Source organism: Apodemus sylvaticus, chromosome 5 (genome assembly GCF_947179515.1).
Source record: "Apodemus sylvaticus chromosome 5, mApoSyl1.1, whole genome shotgun sequence".
Lineage (NCBI taxonomy): Eukaryota > Metazoa > Chordata > Mammalia > Rodentia > Muridae > Apodemus > Apodemus sylvaticus.
The window spans coordinates 143882301-143904214 of record NC_067476.1 but is presented as its reverse complement, the minus strand read 5'-3'; the positions used below and the strand labels follow the sequence as shown (position 1 = coordinate 143904214).

The 21914-nt window shown below is 41.3% G+C and overlaps 1 protein-coding gene across 4 annotated transcripts in view; it reads right to left on the bottom strand.

Annotated features, from left to right (window-relative positions):
- The window catches only part of Ralgapb (Ral GTPase activating protein non-catalytic subunit beta), a 90622-nt gene extending 70065 nt beyond the window's left edge, over positions 1-20557 (bottom strand). For 2 of the 4 annotated variants that reach the window (XM_052184155.1, XM_052184156.1), the window contains exons 1-4: positions 20298-20556; positions 10152-10367; positions 4725-4927; positions 1075-1238 (exon numbers count right to left, since the gene is read on the bottom strand). In XM_052184155.1, coding sequence (XP_052040115.1) covers positions 1075-1238; positions 4725-4927; positions 10152-10337 — 553 coding nt within the window. In that variant the 5' untranslated portion in view covers positions 10338-10367; positions 20298-20556. Of the gene's footprint in view, positions 1-1074; positions 1271-4724; positions 4928-10151; positions 10368-20297 lie in introns of those variants that run through there. The other 2 variants (XM_052184158.1, XM_052184157.1) reach the window with 2 other exon arrangements.
- Between the last annotated feature and the right edge of the window lie 1357 nt (positions 20558-21914).

Below are 21914 nucleotides of genomic sequence, written 5' to 3'. Positions count from 1 at the left end.
TTCAACGTATGAAGCCGGGCTTCTGAAATACACTGCAAAACTGTATAAAAATAGAGGCTTTTTATGGATTGCTAATGAATTTCATACTTCCAAATCAAACACCTTAAGACTTTGGAGGTTTTATTTGTCAAACAAGGTATTTTCTGGGCTGGAGGTGGAGCTCAGTCTTGATGGTTAAGTGTTTGCCTACCAAGGGCAAGGCCCTGGGTCATTTCTAAGAGCAAGATATCTCACTAGCATCACTATCCAATTTTTAGACTCTACTTTGATAACAATTTTGCCATCCAATGCATTATCCATAGACTCTAACTTAGTGTTTGCTGTTCCTAGACAGGCTCTATACTACTGCACAAAACAAACTATTGTTCCTATCCTTTTCCAACATACTAAATTACAAGTCTTTTTCTGTAGGGATAATCTCTTGTGCACTGTATGGAAACATCACCTGTCAATAAAAAGCTAACAGCCAATGAGTTGAGGCAGGATTAGAAGGTGAGACAACCGAGAGAGAGAAACTCTGAGATAGTCAGGTGAGGGAGATTTATCACCCAGACTCTGAGCATGAAACTGGGGAGAGGTAACTAGCCTTGTAACAGATACAGAATAATACAAATAGCTAGTTAGGAAACAAGCCAAATCTTATGACCTGAGGATTTATTCATAAATAAGCCTCCAAGTCGTTATTTGAGAACTGGGGCACAGGTGGAAAAACTCAGTTACATTTTTCTACATTAGCAAAATAATCACCAAAGGTAAAATAACTTAGACATACAACCCCCGACCTCTTTTTAAGATAGAGCCTTACTGTGTCACCCTAGCTGGCCTAGGACTCACTCTGTAGATCAGGCAGGGCTTGAACTTACAGTCTGCCTGGCTCTGTCTTCTGAACTCTAGGATTAAGGGAAGGTGTCACCACCTCCAATCCATGTTGTATCTTTCCAACCTAAAAATTGTTAAACTTTGGTTTGTCAACATTCTTACCAAATTTGAAATTTCCAAAGTCTATCATTCACTAAGTTTAAATGTAAACTATATCAGAATTCAGAAATATATGGGTAAAATTTATTAACAAACCTTGAACAGTTGGTGGGGCCAGAAGTATGTCATTAATTTGCAGAAGAAACAACAGTAAGACTTCCCAGGTTTCTCGAGCCATAATGGATGACTCACGGGCCAGTTTCTGAATGGCTCTTAGAACTTGTAAGCATAGTCGGATTTGACTGGAGCCCTGTTCCTGTCTGAAGAAGACAGACAGATATCACTGACAGGCCTGGAAGAGAGACAGCAACAGCCAAAGAATAGGAAACTTACTGACGTAGAACAGTGGTCCAGTGACACTGCCTAAGCACTAGTGAAAAGCACAACCCTCCTCCATTTACAGCTAATGGCCCCCCATTATGCAGTTCAGCACCCTGAGATCTCCATCCACCTCTTCTGTGAAAAATTATCTTCTGTGAGAAAACAAGAGAACTAGAATGTAAAGTTCACCTCTGGATTTCCTTTCTGAAATGTGTCTGGCACAAATAGCAGATATTCAACTAATTCCTGAAAGATGAGTACATGCCTAGTTACCTCTGCTCTTCATACTGGAGCAGAAAAGGAAAAGCCTTTATATTCTTTTCAATTTTCTGAAACCCACAGTCAGAAGAATTCTTCAGGTGTTTACAGTTCACATCACCCCACAGGTCACCTCTGTTAGAGGCCCAATAGTAGACCCAAATGGATGAAGCATGTCAGCATCACCTCAGAGGAGTGCCTGCTATGACTGCTCTAACAAAAATACAGCATTCCATCCGAAGGGCTCCAAGGACTCCTCAAACAGGAGTTGCCAAATTCTCTTTAGACATTTTTGCTCCTTAAGAGAAGAAAACTATTCAATAAAATAAGGGTAGAAGTGACAGCTAGGGATCCAGGGCCCAGCCCTTGCCTCTCTTTTCAGAATTCCCAACCTGAGAATTTCAAGAACAGCTTTAATGACTGGTGAGCTGGCCTCCAGATTTCCCAGAAACCTGGGATTTTTGAGAAACCCAATGCAATACTGCTAGAAACTATAAAGTCAAATTTCTATAAATTGTGACTTGACACAAAGAGCTGGAGAGTCTTAAGAAATGTCAGTAAATCATCTGCTCCTAGAATGCCTACTCCTTAGACCTAGATCATGACCCAGAAAGCTGGACCTTACCCTAAAGTTACAGACAAATCACACTACTGTTCCCTAAAGAAGTCAGAACTGGGCCAAAGAAATATGTTTGAACAGATAAGATCATTCACTGTTCAAACATATAAGGACCTAGGTTCAAATCCCTAGCACTCACATAAAAAGCTAGGCATGGCTCTGTGAAGCTGTAGCCCCAGCACTGTGGGGTAGAGACAGGTGGATCCTGAAAGCTCGCTCGCCAGGCAGCTGAGCCGAAATGGCAAGCTTCTAGCTCAGCAAAAAGCCCTGTCTCAAGGGAGGGAAGCAGAGAGCAACAGAGGAAGACACCCATTTCCTCCTCTGACCTCTGCATGCAGACACACCTACACTTGTGCATGGATCACAGACACACCCCACATCCATCTAGAGCTGAAGCTAGTCCATAAGACGCCACACAGCTCAAGGATGTGTCTGTTCTGCCTTACTTGAGGAAGAACAAGGAATAAAGCTACCTTCAAGGCTTATTCACCCACAGAATATATAAGCCCAAAATAAGAACCAAAAGCACCACAGGCTCTGAGCTGACATTCTTCTGAGGTGGTTATTACAGTGCATGCTTCCCACAGTAGCTGCTCTTTCCAGGTGTAAAGCCTGGCCGGCAGCAGGAAAAGAAATAAATCCTCACCCAAAAAGCTGAATTCAGGAACAGGATTCAAGATTCTAAAGCTAGAAGAAATAGGATAGTCTTTATATAAAAAGTGGGAAGGTCTGAACAAAAGAGATTTTCTTCGATCTCAAAAGTGACTGTAGTTTTCAGAAAAACTTTCAGACAGGAGCTAGTGAACCAGTCAGAACTTAACCAGCCTGCCTTTGTAACACACTACTTCTTTGTTTAATTTTTAAGTTGGCATCCTGCCTGCAAGTATACTATGTATCAAGTATATATCTTGTCTACAGATGCCAAAAACAATCATACACCCTGGACTAGAGTTATATAGATGGCTGTGAGTCACCATGTAAAGTGCTGGGAATCAAACCCAGGTCCTGTGGGAAAATCAGTCACTGCTCTTAACTGCTGAGTCATCCCCAGCTGCCTTTGTAGGTAAAGTTCTTATTTCTTAATTTAGTAGTCATAATTTAATATCTGCTTTCCTGCTCTACCACAGACCTGAGGAGAAACATTAGCTAGCTTTAAAAAAAAAAAAAGTAGACCACTGCCTTAGGAGACATGTACACAAGGGTCAGGAAAAACAGATACTCATTTCTTATAATGTATATATCTAAGCAATTAAAACGCCAATCAATTTCAACAGATAGCATATCCTTCACTCGATTATGAAAAAGATATCAAACTAATGGGAAAAAAGAGGAAATCATATTAACTTAATCTCTAGCAAAAGGTAAAGGCAGTTTCCTCTACTTCGAGAATCAGTTAAACAACTAGCTAAGTTCTGATAACATTTTGATGAACTAGCTAAAATTTTTAAACTGAAACTTCCAATAATAGAAGATTAAATCAGAAGTCTCAATATACAGCACTGAAAATGTTCACCTAATCTTCATGTATCTGAGGAACAAGCTAATTATCAAATACCAAAACAACTTATAGTTATGCTTTCCAAGAAAGAAAAGTAAAAGCAAAAGCACAATTTATTCATATGCCATTACTTTTTTCAGTAATACGCCAGGCTTAGTGGCAAGCACTACCCACTGAGCCATCTCACTGGTCTTTTTTGGCTTCTTTGAGACAGGGGCTCATGATGTAACTCAGGTTAGCCTTCATCTCCTTCTGTAGACAATACTGTCTTCAACTCCCCATCTTGACTCCACCTCTAAAGTACTGGGAATATAGGTATAGCCGCCATGCTGGGTCTATTTGCTTAATTCTATGCCTTCACACATCACAAGATTATTTTAAGGTAAGAACAGTTGCCTTTGGTGTAAGCAGAGACAAGAATTATAATATACAAAACTATGCACAAGTTGAGTGACTTTTAAAACATTTAATTGGTGCATGTGCAGACATCCTTGTGGGTGTCCCTCTGCTTCTACTGCATGGGTCCCAAAGATCACACTCTGGTCACTGGGCTTAGTGGCTAGCACCTTTACCCACTGAGCCATCTTGCCAGCTCTACCCCCCCAAAAAAATGTTTAAAGAGGGAAAGAAATATGTCACCATCACCAAATTTTAATATCCAACATCTCAAAAATAAGGCCAGAAGTATTTAAAATAAAGGCACACCTATTTAAAAACGTGTGCTAAATCCAAGAGTGATAGAACACACCTGTAATCTCAGAACTCAAAAGGCTAAGACAGGAGGATTATGAGTTTAGATCAACATTACACAGCAAGTTCATGACCAGTCTGGCTATGCAGTGAGATGCCATCTCAAAAAAAAAAACCTCTGTAAATGCTACATGGCCCTGTAAGCTTATCTCTTTTATTCATATTTATAGAGCCAAAAAGTGAATGAGTAAAAGTTCAAAGGACTTACAATAAAATTAGCTTTTATATTTAATAAAAGTGACATTATAATGTTACTTTTTTATGATCTTGATAATGACCAGATAATTAAGTCCAACTTACCTTGGTACAAAAAGATTTTGTAGATGTTTTAATATACTTTGAACATATAGATTAGGTTCTTTAATAACTGGTAATGGAATAGAGTCTTTTGGCAACACCAAAGCCATAATCCAATCTGTATATACATCAACACAATATTTTACAGTCTCTCCATCCAACGGAAGGGTCAGTCCATAGCAAATTACTTCCATGGTCCATTTTACCTAGGCAAAAGAAAACATTCACAAATATTATAGATCTTTATCATCATCATCTTCTAGTGCCCAGAATTGAAGATAGAGTCATCTCAACATACACAACAAATTTAATATAGGCATATACTTTTGATGTTGTAGAAGTATTAATATATTTGTCAAGCAAATTTCAGGAGAAATTAAATTGTTATTTTTAAATATTAAGTCCATGTATGTTTTACCCTTTTAATATCATTACCATTCACTCTATAAAATGAACCTTTCAATGTTTAGACACTAGAAATAAAAAACCAGAAAATGCAGGGGCTAGAGGAATGGCTCAGTGGTTAAGAAGTCCTTAACTCAATTCCCAGCACCCACATGGCGGCTCACAACCACCTATAGCTATGATCTCATGGGATCCAATGCTCTCTTCTGGTGTATAAAATACATAGACAAAACACCAATATGCATAAAGAATAAATAAATACATCTTTTTAAAAAAGAAAATTTAGCCGTGCGGTGGTGGCGCACACCTGCAATCCCAGCACTGTGGGAGGCAGAGGCAGGCGGATTTCTGAGTTCGAGGCCAGCCTGGTCTACAGAGTAAGTTCCAGGACTGCCAGGGCTATACAGAGAATCCCTGTCTCGAAAAAACCAAATCCAAAAAACAAAAACAAAACAAACAAACAAACAAATAGTATTTTTATTCTAGTCAATTCGCATATGTAAATATATATCATTTAAAAAATCATTCCAATTACATTCTATCCTCAGATTATGCCAACAGGAACAAATGACAGAAAGGAAGATGAATCATTCAACTTATTACACAACTTGTTTTCTCTGTCAAAAAACAAAACAAAACAAAACAAAAAGCCTATAACACTAGAGTGGACAGGTAAAACTCGCAGAGGTAAAGGAGCACTGAATGGATAAGGTCTTAACTAGGCACCTAGCCACACTGACCATCTGAAACACATTCTAAGTGCTAAAGAAATAAGATACTAAGAGAAAGGAAATAAATTTCCCAATTTGGAAAAGAAAAATGAAACTAGAGTCTAGACACCAAAGCCTAGAATGCTTAAATGAGTTCCAGATAAAATTGTGGACAAATACTAAGCAGTTGATCAGTAAACATTCAATAAAAGGGATATGTAAGCACTGAGAACAGGCTGCTCAAACAGAGAGTCAAGCCAGATAAACATTACCAACAGGCTCATTATGAGAAGCGCTGACAATTGTATAGTCACTGCAATCTAAAAATACCTTCATGAAAGTCACCATCACTGCAACCCTATGTAACAGGGTAACTATTCTCATTTCATACATCAGAAAAATAAAACTTAGCATATTTAAATAATTCAGCCACCATTGGTTCATAAATAGTAAAGCTGAAAATGAACCTTGTCTTCCAGTGAGAAACATGAACCCGGTTTCCCAAGTCACTAAACCATTAACAAGTGTTTCCAGCATCAGAGTATCTTATCTTTAAAAGGAAATGTGGCAAGAAATCCTTACAGACAAGGATGAAGACATAACCACCTGCAGGATGTAGAATGGCCGGATTTATACGTGGCCCAAATACCACACAAGACAATAACAGAATGAAGGTTCTAAAATTATTTGGGGAAAGGGTGACACTGGCTTATCAAAAGCTATACCATGTTCATGTTGTTGTTGAGGCTGCCGTTTGGTGGTGCTAGGGACCACTAAACCCAGAGCACTAAGCACAACCAGGGAAGCACTCTCCTGCTTAACTATACTACACCTACCTTGCCAAAACTTTTATTTAAGCCAAACATGGTTGATGTTGCCAACACTCCCCAGTGCTAAGGCAGGGAGATCTCAAGTTCAAGGAAGCCTGAGCTACACAATGAGTCCAAGACAGCCTGAACTAAACAGAAAGATCCTATCTCAAAATAATAATAATAATAACAACAACAACAAAAACAATGGACAATTATCTGTAATCAACACACAAGACAAAAAGGATGGTCAGTTTGTAAGATATAATTTAGGATTCAAAATTGCTTTAAAGGCTTGTTAAATTTGAATTTGATAAAATAAATACCTACATTGAATTTTAGGGGTAAAGGATAGGTTTGGGAAAGGGTCCTGTTAGATAGCCCTGGCTATTCTGACACTCAGGATTCTCTTGCCTAAGCCTGCCAATGGTCAAAAACAACTACAAAGGCTAAAGGTAGGACATTAATGGTTAGCAGCAACAAATGCTAAAGAAAACTGTAACCACAGTGAAACTGTGACATATTCAGAGCAGGGTGTGTTGGATGTTAAACCACACAAGAAAACAGAGTGTGGATGCGCACATATAAACATGGGTGCATGCATGTGTACCTGTGCCTGTATGTAGATGCCAGAGGTCTACCTCAGGTGTCACTGCTCAGGTACTGTCCACCTACCTTGGTGAGACAGATATGTCACTGACCTGGGGCTTGCATTTAGGCTATACTGGCTGTGAGCCCCAAAGATCCTCCTGTCTCTTTATTCCCAGTGCTGAAATGATAATAATTAAAGTACATGCCACTATGCTGTTTTGGGTTTTTTGGCAGGTTTTTTGTTTGTTTTGTGGTTTTGTTTCTGTTTTTGCATGGGTTCCACTATGTAGCCCTAGCTGGCCTAGAACTTTCTATGTAGACCAGGGTGGATTAAAGCTGGATTGCACAGCAAGCACTTTACCAACTAAGACCTCAAGTTCAAGGCAGCCTGAGCTATATAGCCATCTCCCCAAACCCAAAAAGAAATCTTAAAAGGAGCTATAGATCCCTAATTATTAGTAGAAAGAAAAAAGATGAGTTATTTTTGGGATAATGTCATAGTATTTCAATTGTTCTAAAGGAAAAATACCCTTGATGACTCAGAGGGTAAAACCATTTCCTGCAAATATCTGACAGCCTGAGTTGGATTCTAAGGACCAGAAGAAAAGACGTGATTTCCAAAACTTGTCCTCTAATGTATGAATGTGGCACACATGCCTCCCTGTCCCCAACCTCCAACACAAACAATAATAAATAAAACTTGAAAACCAAGTACCTTTCTATAATCTTCTGAGGGCAGTAAAGACAATGACCAAGGATATACTAGGTCACTTTCTATCTATCTACATGCCATGTCATCTAAGGGAAAGGCAGCAAGGATAACAACTAAAACTAGAAAGGGTGTCAGGTCCTTTCATGAGAAAACTACGAAGATTGAAGGGGTTCAACCTTTAGCAATCCTTGGGCAAGAGAGGATAAACAAACTGCCCTGAACTTGAGATCTCCCTGCCTTAGCACCTGGGAAGGCTGAAACGTCATGAATGATCAAAAGGAAGAAGTGCTAGACACGATGGCTTATTCCTGTAATCCCAACACTTGAGGCACTGAGACAGGAGAATGACTGCAAATTTGAGACTACTCTGGTTACAGTTTGAGTTCTAGGTCAATCTGATCTATAGAATAAGACCTTATCAATAATAATTATAATAATGATAAAATAAAATAATGCCTCTATGTAAACGCTGGGGGCCATCCAGCTGCAGAAGCATCTCCTGCAGGAGGATCTAATTGAGGACTGCAGGAGAAAGCAAGGACTTCCAGTGCAAATGATACCTGCCAATCAGGAACTTATGTTTAGAAGAGATGCTTTCTTGGAACCAATGGTGGCATGAGTGGAGGGTATTAAAGGACTTGCAGCAGTGCTCAGGTGAGCTTGCTGCAGCATTTTCTTACCTGCTCCTAGAGTATGTGTTGTTGACTCTGAGTCAACTTGCCTCCCAATCCCCAAGAACAGGTAGGGTCAGGCAGAGAGCTGTCCAGGGCACAGGCAACAGCCTATAATCCCAGCACTTGAGAGGCAGAGGCAAGTGGATCTCTGTAAATTCAAGTCCAATATGGTCTACAACGTGAATTCGAGGCCAGCCAGGGATACAGTGAAACCCTGCTACCAAGAAAGGACGGGGAGAATAGGCCTAAAAAGCCTGCATGAACTTTCTTAAACAGAGGGAACAGAGTTCTACCCCTATATAGGATCATGTCATTCTTGGGGTTCCTTTACAACTTCCCACTGAGGTTTTATGTCAACTTACTGCCCGATATGAACAGAAAACCAGTTCCAAAACAAAATATTCCAGGAAGCCTTTGAACAGCAAGTTTAGGAACAGCAATTCCAAACCCAATTCCAACTAGCCCAGCTTACAACCAGAAGGGCCGTTGTTCTGCATCACCCTTAAGTCTGGAAGCTAGGCTAGATAATAGAGTGGGAGACACAGGAGAGCTCCAGCTCAGCACATACACATAGCCTGGAAATCTGACACAGTGAGGCTTTCAGTCACTGTCTACCTTTAAGAAGGGAAGGGGCCTATGCTAACTAGTTGTAGGTCAGTTTGAAACAAAGTATAGTCATCTTCAAGAAGATAATCTCAATTGAAATTTTTTTCTTAACTACTGATGGGGGAGGGCCCAACTCACTGTAGGTGGTGCCACCCTAGCCTGGTGGTCCTGGGATCTATAAGAAAGCAGGCTGAGCAAGTCAAGAGGAGCAAGCCAGTAAGCAGCACTCCTCTATGGTCTCTGCATCAGGTCCCGCCTCCAGGTTCCTGCACTGTTTGAGTTCTTGCCTTGGTTTTCTTTAAGGGACTATGCAAGCTAAATAATCTGTTTCCTCCTCAAATTGCTTTTGGTCACGGTGTTTCATCTCAACAATAGTATTCCTAACTAAGACAGGAACTTCCAAACAGAAACAGAAATGGAAATCTGAAAACTGAGCCTAGCATTTAAGGGTCTGACACTTGATTTTCTGTCTTAACCACTCAGCTCACATGGAGGGGGCCAGTGAGAAGCCTCAGCAGCAAAAAGGCACAACCCTTTCTTTTTATCTCTCATAGGCCCCAAGTCCCAGCACAGAATCCAAAGGAGATAAAAACTAAGAACTTTCACTACATTGGGCAGCAGCCCATTAAAAAGTCAACATTGTAACAATGCACAGTGTTCCTGCAGAGAACCCAAGTTTGATCCCATCCACCATGCCAGATGGATCACAAGCACTGCTAACTCCAGTTGCAGAGGAATCCAGCAACCCTGGCTTCCATAACCATCTGCACTCATGTATACATACTCACATACAGTCTATACACAGATACAAGATTAAAAGTAATAAAACTATTTTTATTACTTTTTAAAAAGTCAACGCTAAGTAAGTTTTTAGAAATAAATGCATATTTTCACACAATAGGATAAAATGAAAGAGCACTTACTTCTTTGTCAGTTTTTAACAAACTCTCACTACCAGCCACTGAAGAGGTACCTAATGCCTGCCCAAGAGGACGGACCACCGCATTCGCCACCTCTCGTCCAACACTCTCTGGATAGCTGTGTAGCACACTGGTGTGGCCTTGATCATTCTGAATCACCAAATGCAGTGACCGCCACTCAGAGTACATTGTGCCACTAAAGTACTATCCAAATGGCACCTGAAAAGACAAAACAGTTATGCATGTCAAATTATGTTTATTGCTAATAAAAAAGATTTACACTAGGTAGCATAATAAAATGGGTGGCAACAAAGATTCTAAAAAACATGTTGTTTCAGAAAAAAAAAATGTAACTAGAGGGACTCAGGTTAGGAGTGCTCGCTGCTCTTCCTAGGACCAGAGCTCAATCTCAGCACTTTCACCTGGTGGCTCACTTCCTGTAACTTCATTTCAAGGCAATTTAATGCCCTCTGGTGGCCTCCACAAACACCAGCACTCCTAGGTATATACCTGACACACAAGTGCATAATTAAAAATAAAAGTAATTTTTAAAATGTATCTAAATGTTCTGAGCTATCTAAAAGCTTCATGGTGAAATCAGGTGACAAGATAGCCCGAGAGATAGTTAGATGAGCACTACTGCTTCTGAGTAGATTAGCCAGCCTACGCAATATAGGAGGACCTGTCTCAGACAATGTTAAATACAAGGAGAATCTGAGAATATACATCAGTGATAGAATAGTTGCCTAGCATGCTCAAAGATTCAAAACAGAAGTACTGGAAAGAAAACACAAACACACACACACCTACACACACTCATATGAGAGAGAGAGAAAGAGAGAGAAGAAATGAAAAAAAAAAAAAAAAAACCAACCCAGAACTTTCCTACAACATAAGGACATTTCCCCTCAACAGTCCTAAGACAGAATGTGAATGTGAGCTAGCGTGTCCTAGATGCTATCTTAGGGCAACTTTATGTGTACATACAGTCTCTTAGGTTTTCTTTCAATGTTCTTCACACTTAAGTTTTGTGTTCATCCGGAATTTACTTCTACAAATGATGTAAGAAAAGGTGTCCTTCAGATGTGCAATTGAGTTTGGCATCACCTATTCAAAATACATCCCTAGTGTCTTCCATCCCTCTGCCTCTTACAATCTTTCCACCTCTTCTTCTGCATAGCTCCTTGAGCCCCAAGGAGAGGGTTTGATGAAGACATCCCATTTAGGACTGAGTGTTCCAAAGACTCTTACTCGCTGCACACTGACCAGATGTGTCTCCAACTGAAAACAGCTTGTAAAGGAAAAACCAGTGTTCTCCAATGGAGTCTCACCAGGTTTATAATCACACTTAACAGTAGGCCCTATGTCCAAAACAAAAACAAACTCAATGATGTTTGTGTAGAATCTTTTTTTTTTTTGTCTCATATTGCTATGACTAGGCATTTTAACTAGTCTTTTTCTTGACTAGTTACAGTTTTGTAGAACAGGCTGGCCTTGAACTCACAGAGATCTGCCTACCTCTCCCTCCTGAGTGCTGGAACTATAGGTGTGCATCCCTATGCCTGGCTGAAATGAAAGTTTTATTCATTTGAATGAATGAATAAATAAATGAAATGAAAATAAAGCAATTTTTTTATTTTCAAAAAGTTATACTAGCTATCAAATCCCATATACACATAAAAATTATCTATGACACTTTGACTGGAAAAAGCAATTTCCTGTGCCTCAACTTTAGAAATTCTGATTGAGTAGGTTTAGGCTAGAACATGAGGTCATCTTTTTTTTTTTTTTTAAGATTTATTTTTGTCTTATATGCATGGGTGTTTTGCCTGCATGTATGTCTATGCAAGTAGCACATGCAATGCCCAAAGAAGACAGAATGGGAGGCCAAGTCCTCTGAAACTGGAATTATAAATGGTTGTTAGCAGCTCTGTGGTACTAGGAACCAAATACCATTCCTTTACAAAAGCTCCAAGTGCTCTTCACCTGAGCTATTGCTCCAGTCCCTAAAAGTTACTTGTCCCATTTCTGAGAATCCAAAACTGTAAAAAAACAAAACAAAACAAAAAAAAACAAAACAAAATCTCAAGGGAGAACAGCCTGTTTCACTGGTGCTGGGAGAATTAAAGAATTAAGATTTATATTTGAGCAGGGCGGTGGTGGTGCATGCCTGTAATCCCAGCACTCTGAGAGGCAGAGGCAGGTGGATTTCTGAGTTTGAGGCCAGCAGCTGGGTCTACAGAGTGAGTTCCAGGACAGCCAGGGCTATACAGAGAAACCCTATCTTGAAAAAACTACCACCCCCACCCCCACCACCACCACCCTCCTCCCCGGAAAAAAAAAGATTTATATTTGGGGCTTGTCCTAGTTAATAGTAAGGGAACAGTGAATGATAGTTATTAACTGGAGCAAAGTATATATCATAATAACAACCAGGCAAACATGTATGACTTCAGATTAGATAGATGAAAGATAAGATGTGCTATGAAAGATGAAAGAAAGTAATACTATTACTACAATTTAATACAATAAATTTATGCTAATCTTCATGTCAGAGAATTAATAAAAATGTTAGTATCCTGATTGCTTGTGACAATTCAGTCACTAACAGAAACCACCAGACTGCGTCAGGTCATGATTATGCATATCTTTAATCCCAGCCCTCCAGAGCTAGAGGCCTGAGAGTTCCGGGCCAGTCTGGTCTACAGAGGGAGTTCCAAGACAGCCAGGACTACATAGTGAAATCCTATATTGGAAAAACAAAAAAACAAAAGAAAGAAAGAAATCACAAGTTGACTCATTCAATAGTTATTAAACATCTATTACATAGACAGTGTATTAATAAATGCATAATAAGTCCATAAATATATTAACAGACAGTGTTAACACCAAGGAGATGACTAAGAGACCCACATCCTGTTTTCAATTAAATTACAGTTTAAACACAATAACTATGATGCAAATTGGGACACTAAGGTGCTAAATACAAAAATTATAACCATAGAAATTCAGGGAAAAGACTACTTTTGATACAAAGAGAGTGACCTAAAAACCAGGTAGGTTTGGGGTACAAGAAGGATATGGAGCATACAAGTTGGATATTGATTACAAGAAAACTGAATAGGTAGGAATGAGAGTAAGAAAGGGCAGCCATTAAAGACAGTAATAATAGGGAATAGATTATAATGGCATACACCTGCAATTCTAACACTGGAAAGGCCAAGGCAAAGACTGCAAGTTCAAAGCTACCACAGTAAAATCCTTCTTCTTTTTTTTTATTGAATATAATCTTCATTAACATTTCAAATGCTAAAACCTTTCCCGGTTTCCCCCCTTCCCCAAAAATCCCAACCCCTCCTCCCACGCCCTGCCTCCAAGTATATGCCCCTCCATCTGACCAACTCCCACCTCCCCCCCCTCGATTTCCCTTTGTTGGGGCATCTACCGAGCCTTCAACTGACCAAGGACCACTCCTCCTGCTGATGCCCGACAAGGCATTCCTCTGTCACATTTTTGGCTGGACCAAATAAACAAGAAGAAAAACAAAAATAAACAGGACTGGAGAAATGGCTCAGCAGTTAAAAACACTTTCCACTCTTCCAAGAGACCTGAGTTCAAACCCAAGCACCTGTATTAAAAGCAGGTCACAACTGCCTGTAACTCAAGCTCCAGGAATCTGATATTGATACTCTCTTCTAGACTCCCTGGGTACCTGCACACCTATTGCATATACACTCACAGACAGACACAATGACTGACAGACACACACACACACACACACACACACACACACACTCTATTTTTCTAATGTTTTAGAATGAATCCACATCTGGATCAAGATGCTCAGCGTGGAAAGGGAAGAAGATTATATTGTAGACAGTAATAGGATTTTATTTGAAAAAAAGGTCAGACATGGTGGTATATGCTTTTAGTTTCAGAGCTAGGAAAGTGGAGGCAGGTCTATCCATGTGAGGTCAGGCCAGCCTGGTCTACATAGGTTTGAAGTGAAACCCTGCCTCAAAAAAAAATAATTTTTCCATTAATTTAAATAATTTTTAAAATGTAAGCAATGCCCAATTTTGAAGGGCTTTGAAAGGCAGGATTAGAGATTTATAATTAATTCAGTAAAAACTGGAGGCAAGGCCTGTGAGATGACTCAGCAAGACTAAGGACCTAAATTCAACCCACAGGATCCACGTGGGAGAGAACAGAATCCTACAAGTTGTCCTCTAACCAAATACACACAATGCCATACACTCACTCAATTAAAAAAATAAAAGCAAAAAACTAGAGATAGACTGTGTCCACATGAACTAAAACTCTGCAACAAGAAAAAGTGCAAGTACAGCCAACTTCAGATATGGGATACAGAAAATTAAACCAGAAGCTACCCTCCAAGGAAGATATATCCTAGCAGCACGATGCATCTGGCCCCTTCTGCAATCACACCACCAGCATCCCTGTATAGTGTTCCAGAAGAATTCTACACACTTACCTATCAGAACCAGTGGGTGTAATACAGGGACTAAATAATCATCTGGGAAGAAGTCAGTAAATCCACTTCCTAAATACCAATATAGAGATATTCCAGGGGTTCAAGTGTGGTGAGTGTGGCTTCAAGACTATCACACACTTCTATACAGGATTAGATATTAGAGTGTGCAGCTGTGGGGAGCTGTGCCAGAAGTAAATACTTTTTTTATTATTTTATTTTATTTTTTTTATTTACATTGCAAATGATTTCCCCTTTTCTGGGTCCCCACTCCCCGCAAGTCCCATAAGCCCTCTTCCATCCCCCTATTCTTCCATCCACCCCAGAAGTAAATACTATAGGAACAAGATAAAGTGCACCCTGTTGATCACTAGTTTCCTTCTTAACTCCACATGGACCCTTTTCCAAGTATCTTCTCTAAGGGTTGTCATTGTATGACTCTGCTGCTTACCAGCTTACGTATGTAAGCACTCCATATATAAGTTCAGTCTAAATGACAATAACCAAAAAAAGCAATACAATGGTGACCCACAAAGGCTACAACCTAATATTAGTTACATCAACTGACTCAAATACTAGTCACCATATGTATTCTATACAGCAAACACAGGTAGTACTACAGTAATAAACTATTCCCAAGGAGTGTTAAATCAAACTATAAAGAACAATTGTTTGCAAACTTCCTGAAGTAAATCGAGATATTGGTTACATCACTAAGCAAATATTATTAAGCACCTGTATTATCATGTTGTCCTAGGATTTAGGTATGTAACTAAAAACAGAACACAACTACTAAGACAAAGTTTTACGATGATTAAGACAGAAATCAATGAGATATCATTCAAAATAGCACTTAATATGATCAATGATGTGATCAGCTACAAGGCAACAGATTAGAACTTGAAAATAACATGCCTTTGTGTAACTGTAATTGACCAATTTCTAAGAACTTTCACAAGTTGTTTAATTTTATTCCAACAACTACTTTAGGCTGTTTAAGTTAGACTCACTAGCCGTTAGGAAAGGACACCTAGGAAATAAGACTACCACTCATTCTGGGTCACACCAGGTAACTGCAACATCGGGACAAGAAACTCTACCTCTGTGCTTCACATATGACCTTGGACAAGTCATTCTGTCTACTTTCACAGTCTCCCTGTTTCTAAAACAGGGTGAGCACTTTCAGTGCTTATCTAGAAAGACTTGGGAGAAGGAGCAAATAAAGCAGCCTAAGTCAACAACATACTTGAGAAAATATAAAGAAAGGTCCATGTTAAATCAGGGTAAAGGGTAGCAGTGTGCCACATAAATAGAGTCACTGAATCTTAAGGCACAGGTGCACACAAATTACATAAATAAAGTTATGACAGAAGGACGACATTTCTCAATTTTGTTGTGGTCTTAACGACTCTTCAAGGCAAACATCCATCAAGCTGGCACTTTTTAAAAAGGGGGAGGATGGGGGATAGTGTCACCTATGCACTAGACTGTAACTGCTAAGGATCCTATCAAGCTCTTGAATTACAGGAGAGAGACGAGTTCTGCCTGCATTTCTTCCCAGAGATTAAAAAAACAGATGGTTTTTGCTAGTCTATGAAAGAAAATGTAAATACACTCCTAGCTCCCAGCCAGAACTATCACAACTGTTCCGGCTGATATTCCCAGTATCATATCTACTGGCATGGGTAACTACAAATTTAGAACCCAGTTCCTTTACTGCATTTAAAGTGTTTAGTAGGCGCACAGAATTAGTACACAATGTACTGGACTGATCAGACAGACATGACAGAAAATTCTATTTCACAGGGATGTTTAAGGTACTATATTTTTTTATTGGAATTCTAACTACGGAACTTAAATATAGAAGCTGTGTCTTACACTCAACACCTCCAGTTTCTGTAACAAAATGCATGTGACATACCAAACATTCACTACCATCCTAATCTTAAATACTGAAACACAGATTACACTGTTCAGCTTTCCCATCCCCAATCGACTCTCCACAAAAGAGCATGTCACACGGGGGACAGCAGGAACGATATGGAAAAGGACAGTCTGGAAGGATACAGTCCTGAGTATCCTAGAAGCTTTAGACACAATTTATCTATAAAAGGTTAAAACTAAAACTATCTAAAACATCTTGGGAAAAGGAGGTGAGACAGGCTCTCACTATACACCCCAGGGTGGCCTCAAACTTGTCCCAATCTGCCTGCTTTATTGAAGATTATAGGTGTGAGCAGAAGAGCCAGCTTAAAACTTTTACACAAGAACCATTCATTCTGTCTAAAAGACCTCTGTACATGTCCAGAACAATACAGACAGGTACCTCAATTCAGACAGAATCCTTGCCAAAGTCATAGCTTACTGTGATTACAGCTACTTTTAGTCACTAACTGAGCATGTGAACATTTTCACCCATACACTGGAAGTCAACTAAAAACTTTAACCTCAAGCTTAAAAAAACTGACTTTCTCCCATGTGCCAAGATCAGAACTTGATACTCTGTCTGTATCTGATCAGAGAACAAGGCTAAGTTTCTTGAGAGGCTAAATTTAACACCTTTTATCCCATCACTTTCTCTATTAGCCTCAGCCTAAAAACCAAGCAAACTGTATAGAAGAGTGAGACAAGAGAACCTTCCCCTAATAATAGTACACTGTAAAAATTACTTTATGAAATATGTATTTTTATTCAATCTACATACTTCACATTTAACTGGGGAGAAATAACCCATCAAGGCATGCTGGGACAGGCCTGCAATCCCAGCTACTTAGGAAGCTGAGGCAGGAGGACCAGAAGTTCAAGGCCTGCTTAAGCTAAAGACTGAGTTCAAGGTCAACCCAGGTAGCCTGGTATGATCTTGTTTCTAAATAAAAAATTATAGTCAGGTGTGGTGGCACATGCCTTTAATCTCTCAGGTGGTAGAGACATAAGAACCTCCATGAGTTCAAGAACATCATGTTCTACATAGCCGGGGCTACATAGTGAAACCCTATTCAGAAAAAATAATAATAAAATTTAGTTTTTTTAAATGTATATATATATATATATATATATATATATATATATGCACACACACACACACACACTAAAATAAAATGGAAATCAAGACTCAGTGGTACACTTGTACTCAACCGCCAGTACCAATATAAAAAGACAAAGGTACGGGGAATCTTCAATGTCAACAAACTTCTTCATAATGACCCCATACTATTTAATCACCTTAATCTCCTATGGCTTTAAGAATAACCAAGAACAAAGGACTAGAGAACTGACTCAGTGGTTAAGAGCACTTATTGGCTGCTCTGGCAGAGCACCCACGTTCACGTTCCGGCAACTGCATGGAAGCTCACAACCCTCTGTAACTTCAGTTCCAGAGGATCTGACACCTTACCAGACATCCAAGTAGTGCACGCAATCATGCATGCAATCAAAATGCCCATACACATAAAAATAAATTTTACCAAAAAAAAGGGGGAGGTACCAAAACCAGAAGCAATCTGAACTATTGCATTGACTTCCTTTAAAACTGATAAGCATGAGCAGCAATGGCAGTTCAGACATTATATAATAAACTACACCTAGTTTGTCAGTTGTCCTGATACAAAGTTTTACTGTCTCCCATCAGATGGGATGAACTATAACTGGGAACTATCCCATCTGCTTCTGTTGATACACACTCATTTAGACAATACTTCTTTTAGACAATGAGGAAAGATCACATGCAAAACCCCAATGGCAATAAAAAGTCATTAAAGAATAGATTGTCTGATATGGAAGTTAACATTAAAGTTCACAATGTTTTTGTTTTGTTTGTTGTGTGTTGATTGGTTGCATAGAGGTTTTCTTGAGGCTGGCCTCTGCAGGAGCCCTGGCTATCCTGTCACTAACTCACTGTATAGAGCAGGCTGGCATTGAACTCACAGATGCACCAGTATCTACCTCATGAGTACAGGGATTAAGGTGTCTGCCACCTCACCCAGCTAAACCAACCAATATTGCTGGAACATAGTCATACATAGTGCCTTATCATAGATATGGATTCAACAATTTATTCATCTGCTGAATAAATGAATAAGCCTAGAATATTCCTAAGGGAAAAGGAAAAACCCTTATGCTAAAAACATCAAAGATCTTTTACCAAAACAGAAAACAAATGCCTCTGCAGCATGAGGTCCATGACATAAGGGGAGTAAACATTGTATTCAAAAAAGGTTTGTCAGTCTCTATGTCAAAGTACTCCAAGAACAAAAGACCAAGAAAGCATGGTCCCCACCATCAAAACCTTATAGAAGGAGCTAGAAGCACAACACAGCTACTCTATAATAATGACAAGGTGGGCAGAGCTCAGGGGAGACAGACGATCTTGAAGGAAATGTGGAGAGCTAGGCAACAGACAGAAATGATGCCTATGAGAAGGTGTCTGTATTTGGGTAGTGTGCTGAGAAAACACGGAGGACTGTCTTGGAAAAAGAACAGTATATGCAAAAGTCCAGAGGTTGAGAAAACATAACCTCGAGTGCTGTGTATTAAGGAAAAATTGCAAACCAACAGTTTTTTGCAAGGGATGTACACATTTTTTAAAACTCGCTGACTAAGAATCCATAATTAGGTCTCACCTTCAAGGAGGCCTACCTACCAAAGGGGTGGTAGTCAGTGGACTTAAGGAAAAGCTCTCGCTTAGGAACAGCTACAGCTATGGTCCCAGCACTCAGGAGGCTGAGGCAGAAAAATGGAGAGTTCCAGCAATAGAACAAGGGTGCGCTGGGGGTGGGGAAGACGGGACAAGATGAATCTCTGCCAGTGGAATCCGCACTTTTAACAAGCATCCTCCTGCACACATTCGCTGAAGAGACACTGTCGGACCTCTGCAATCACACGCTTTCACAGTTGCCAAACCTTACTATAGCCCAGAACCACGAGGGGAATCTCCGGAAAGTTAAATACTAGAAAGATACTGGTATTTGTCTCCCCCTACCCTCTAGGCATGGTGGTTTAATTAGCTTGGGGTGCTATGACACCAGGAATCTTTTTCAAACTCCCCCAAGTGATTTTACGGTGCATCAAAGTTAGAGATCCAATGACCTAATTGGTTAAGAACCAGGACTGGACTGTCAAGGCTACTTGAGTTCAAATTACCCAGCTATATGACCTTGGGCACCAAAGGCGCCCGATCGCTCGGGGCCTCGGTTGCCCGGTCCGTAGAATGGGGTAACAGTCCTGCCCTGCAGGGTGCCTGGGCCTGGCGGACTGCGAGCTTTTGCGGAGGGTGGCTGTTTACTCTCCTCCAAGCGTCACCGTGCTCCGGGCAGCAGCATCCCTCACCGGACGGCAGCAACTTCACCTGGCCCTCGGTGGACCGCATTCTCCCCGGAGTGGCCGGCCGCCACTCCAGACCCGCCCCTGTCCCCAGGCTGCTAGGGGAGCGCTCCGCCACTCCGACCCTCCTGGGTTCGCTCACACCCGGCAGAACCCGCGGGCCAGGACTGTGCTCCCGCGCCCGGTGCGTCCACTTCAGAACCCAGGAATGCGCCTGCCAACGCTCGGCCCCGGGAGTAGCGGAGGTTGAAAGAGCCCCTGCCTCGCTGTCTGCTGAGAGGGGGGAAAAACACGGCGAGAGGGGAGGGTCCGGCCGCACCGCGCTGGCCGCCGCGTACCTGAGGCGACGGGCGGGGCCCGCATCGCTGGGCGGGCGCACCGCGGGCCGCACTCGGCCAGCCGCCTCACGCGACCCGCGCCATCCGGCCCGCGCTGCCACTGCCCCGGCCGGCCCTCCACCGGCAGTCAGTCTGTCCACCCGTCAGTGACTCTCACAGGGCGCCCAGGGGACGACGAACACCGGTCGCTTGGCCGGCCGGCTGGGCTCCGTTCAAGCAACTTCCGACTGCCAGGGGCGGTGGCGTCAAATAATTCCCCAGCCGAAGGGACTACTGCGCCTGCGCGGCGCGGCTGACCCGAGACTTCTGAAGGAACCGAGTGGGCAGCGTCAAATAAATCTCGAAGCCTGGAGCCGGAAGCTGCGCGTGCGCAGCCGTCCCAGAGGGCCGCGCGAAGCGCGATTGCCGACACCGCCCCCTTTCGGGCTCCAGTGGAGAGGGAGGAGTAAAGTGACAGAGCAGTTACCTCATCGCGGTGCAGGCTATAGAAAACAATCTGGCTTCTACTTGTTCTTACTGCAGAAGAGTAAGGGGCTTCTCTGTGAAAAGTTGTCTGCCATTCAGGCCAAAGGAATATCTCACATCCCAGCATTGTAGCTGCTCCTTTGCCCAGCCCCTTATTACATGGGCGCAGCATTATAATGGCATCCTGGCCAGGCCTGGTGTGCTTTAAAAGGATGATTCAGAACCTGTCATCAACCAGTTGAATCCGATCTAGGAGATAAGCTATTACTAGCTAGAGATACAAGTTCGAGCACCTGCAATGTGCTGGACGTTTTGCAAACAGTACCACCGTCAATAATTTAGTTTCAACTTCCATGAAGTCTCAGAAAAAAAGCAACAAGGGCCAGGCAGTGGTGGCACATGCCTTTAATCCCGGCACTTGGGAGGCAAAGGCAGGTGGATTTCTGAGTTTGAGGCTGGCCTGGTCTACAGAGTGAGTTCCAGGACAGCCAGGGCTACACAGAGAAATCCTGTCTCAGAAAAAACAAACAAACAAACAAAAAACAAAACAAAAAATGAGAGTACTTGGAAAAGTGAAAATACCTCTAGCCCCTCTACCTTGAAAGTTTAATTCACAGCGTACCTAGTTCTTTTAAGTAGAGCTATGGGGGAGGGAGGTTTCCATTCCTTTTCCATGAAGAAAGTAACAACATTTGAGACGACATACTCCCCACGTGTCAGGCTGAGAGGAAAGAGGGATGGCGACAGCTTCATAAAGAGCCTGGCCTTGTGACTGACCTTGGAATTCTGAGGTGGAGGGATCAGGACGTTAGGTTGTGCAAAGAACACATTTGTGGAAAGCAGAGAAAACAGTGACCGTCACCCTCCGAAGAGACCATGATCCAAGTAGGAGTGAAGAAAAAACTGGTGCCCTCGTAGAGGAGATTAAACAAGGATTTCTTCAAGACCACAGCCTCACCTACAGGAAGAGGGGAAGGAGTGGGTAACCATGTGGCAGGACAGTGTGTGGGATGAAACAATATAGTTAAGTTAAACATAGTTTTTGATAAGTGCTTTACCAAATTCAGTCACTCTTCCATGCCACTCTCCCCTTCCTATTTCTACACTATAGAGGCCAAAAAGCAAAGCCCCCTCCCCTGCTTGCTAGCATAC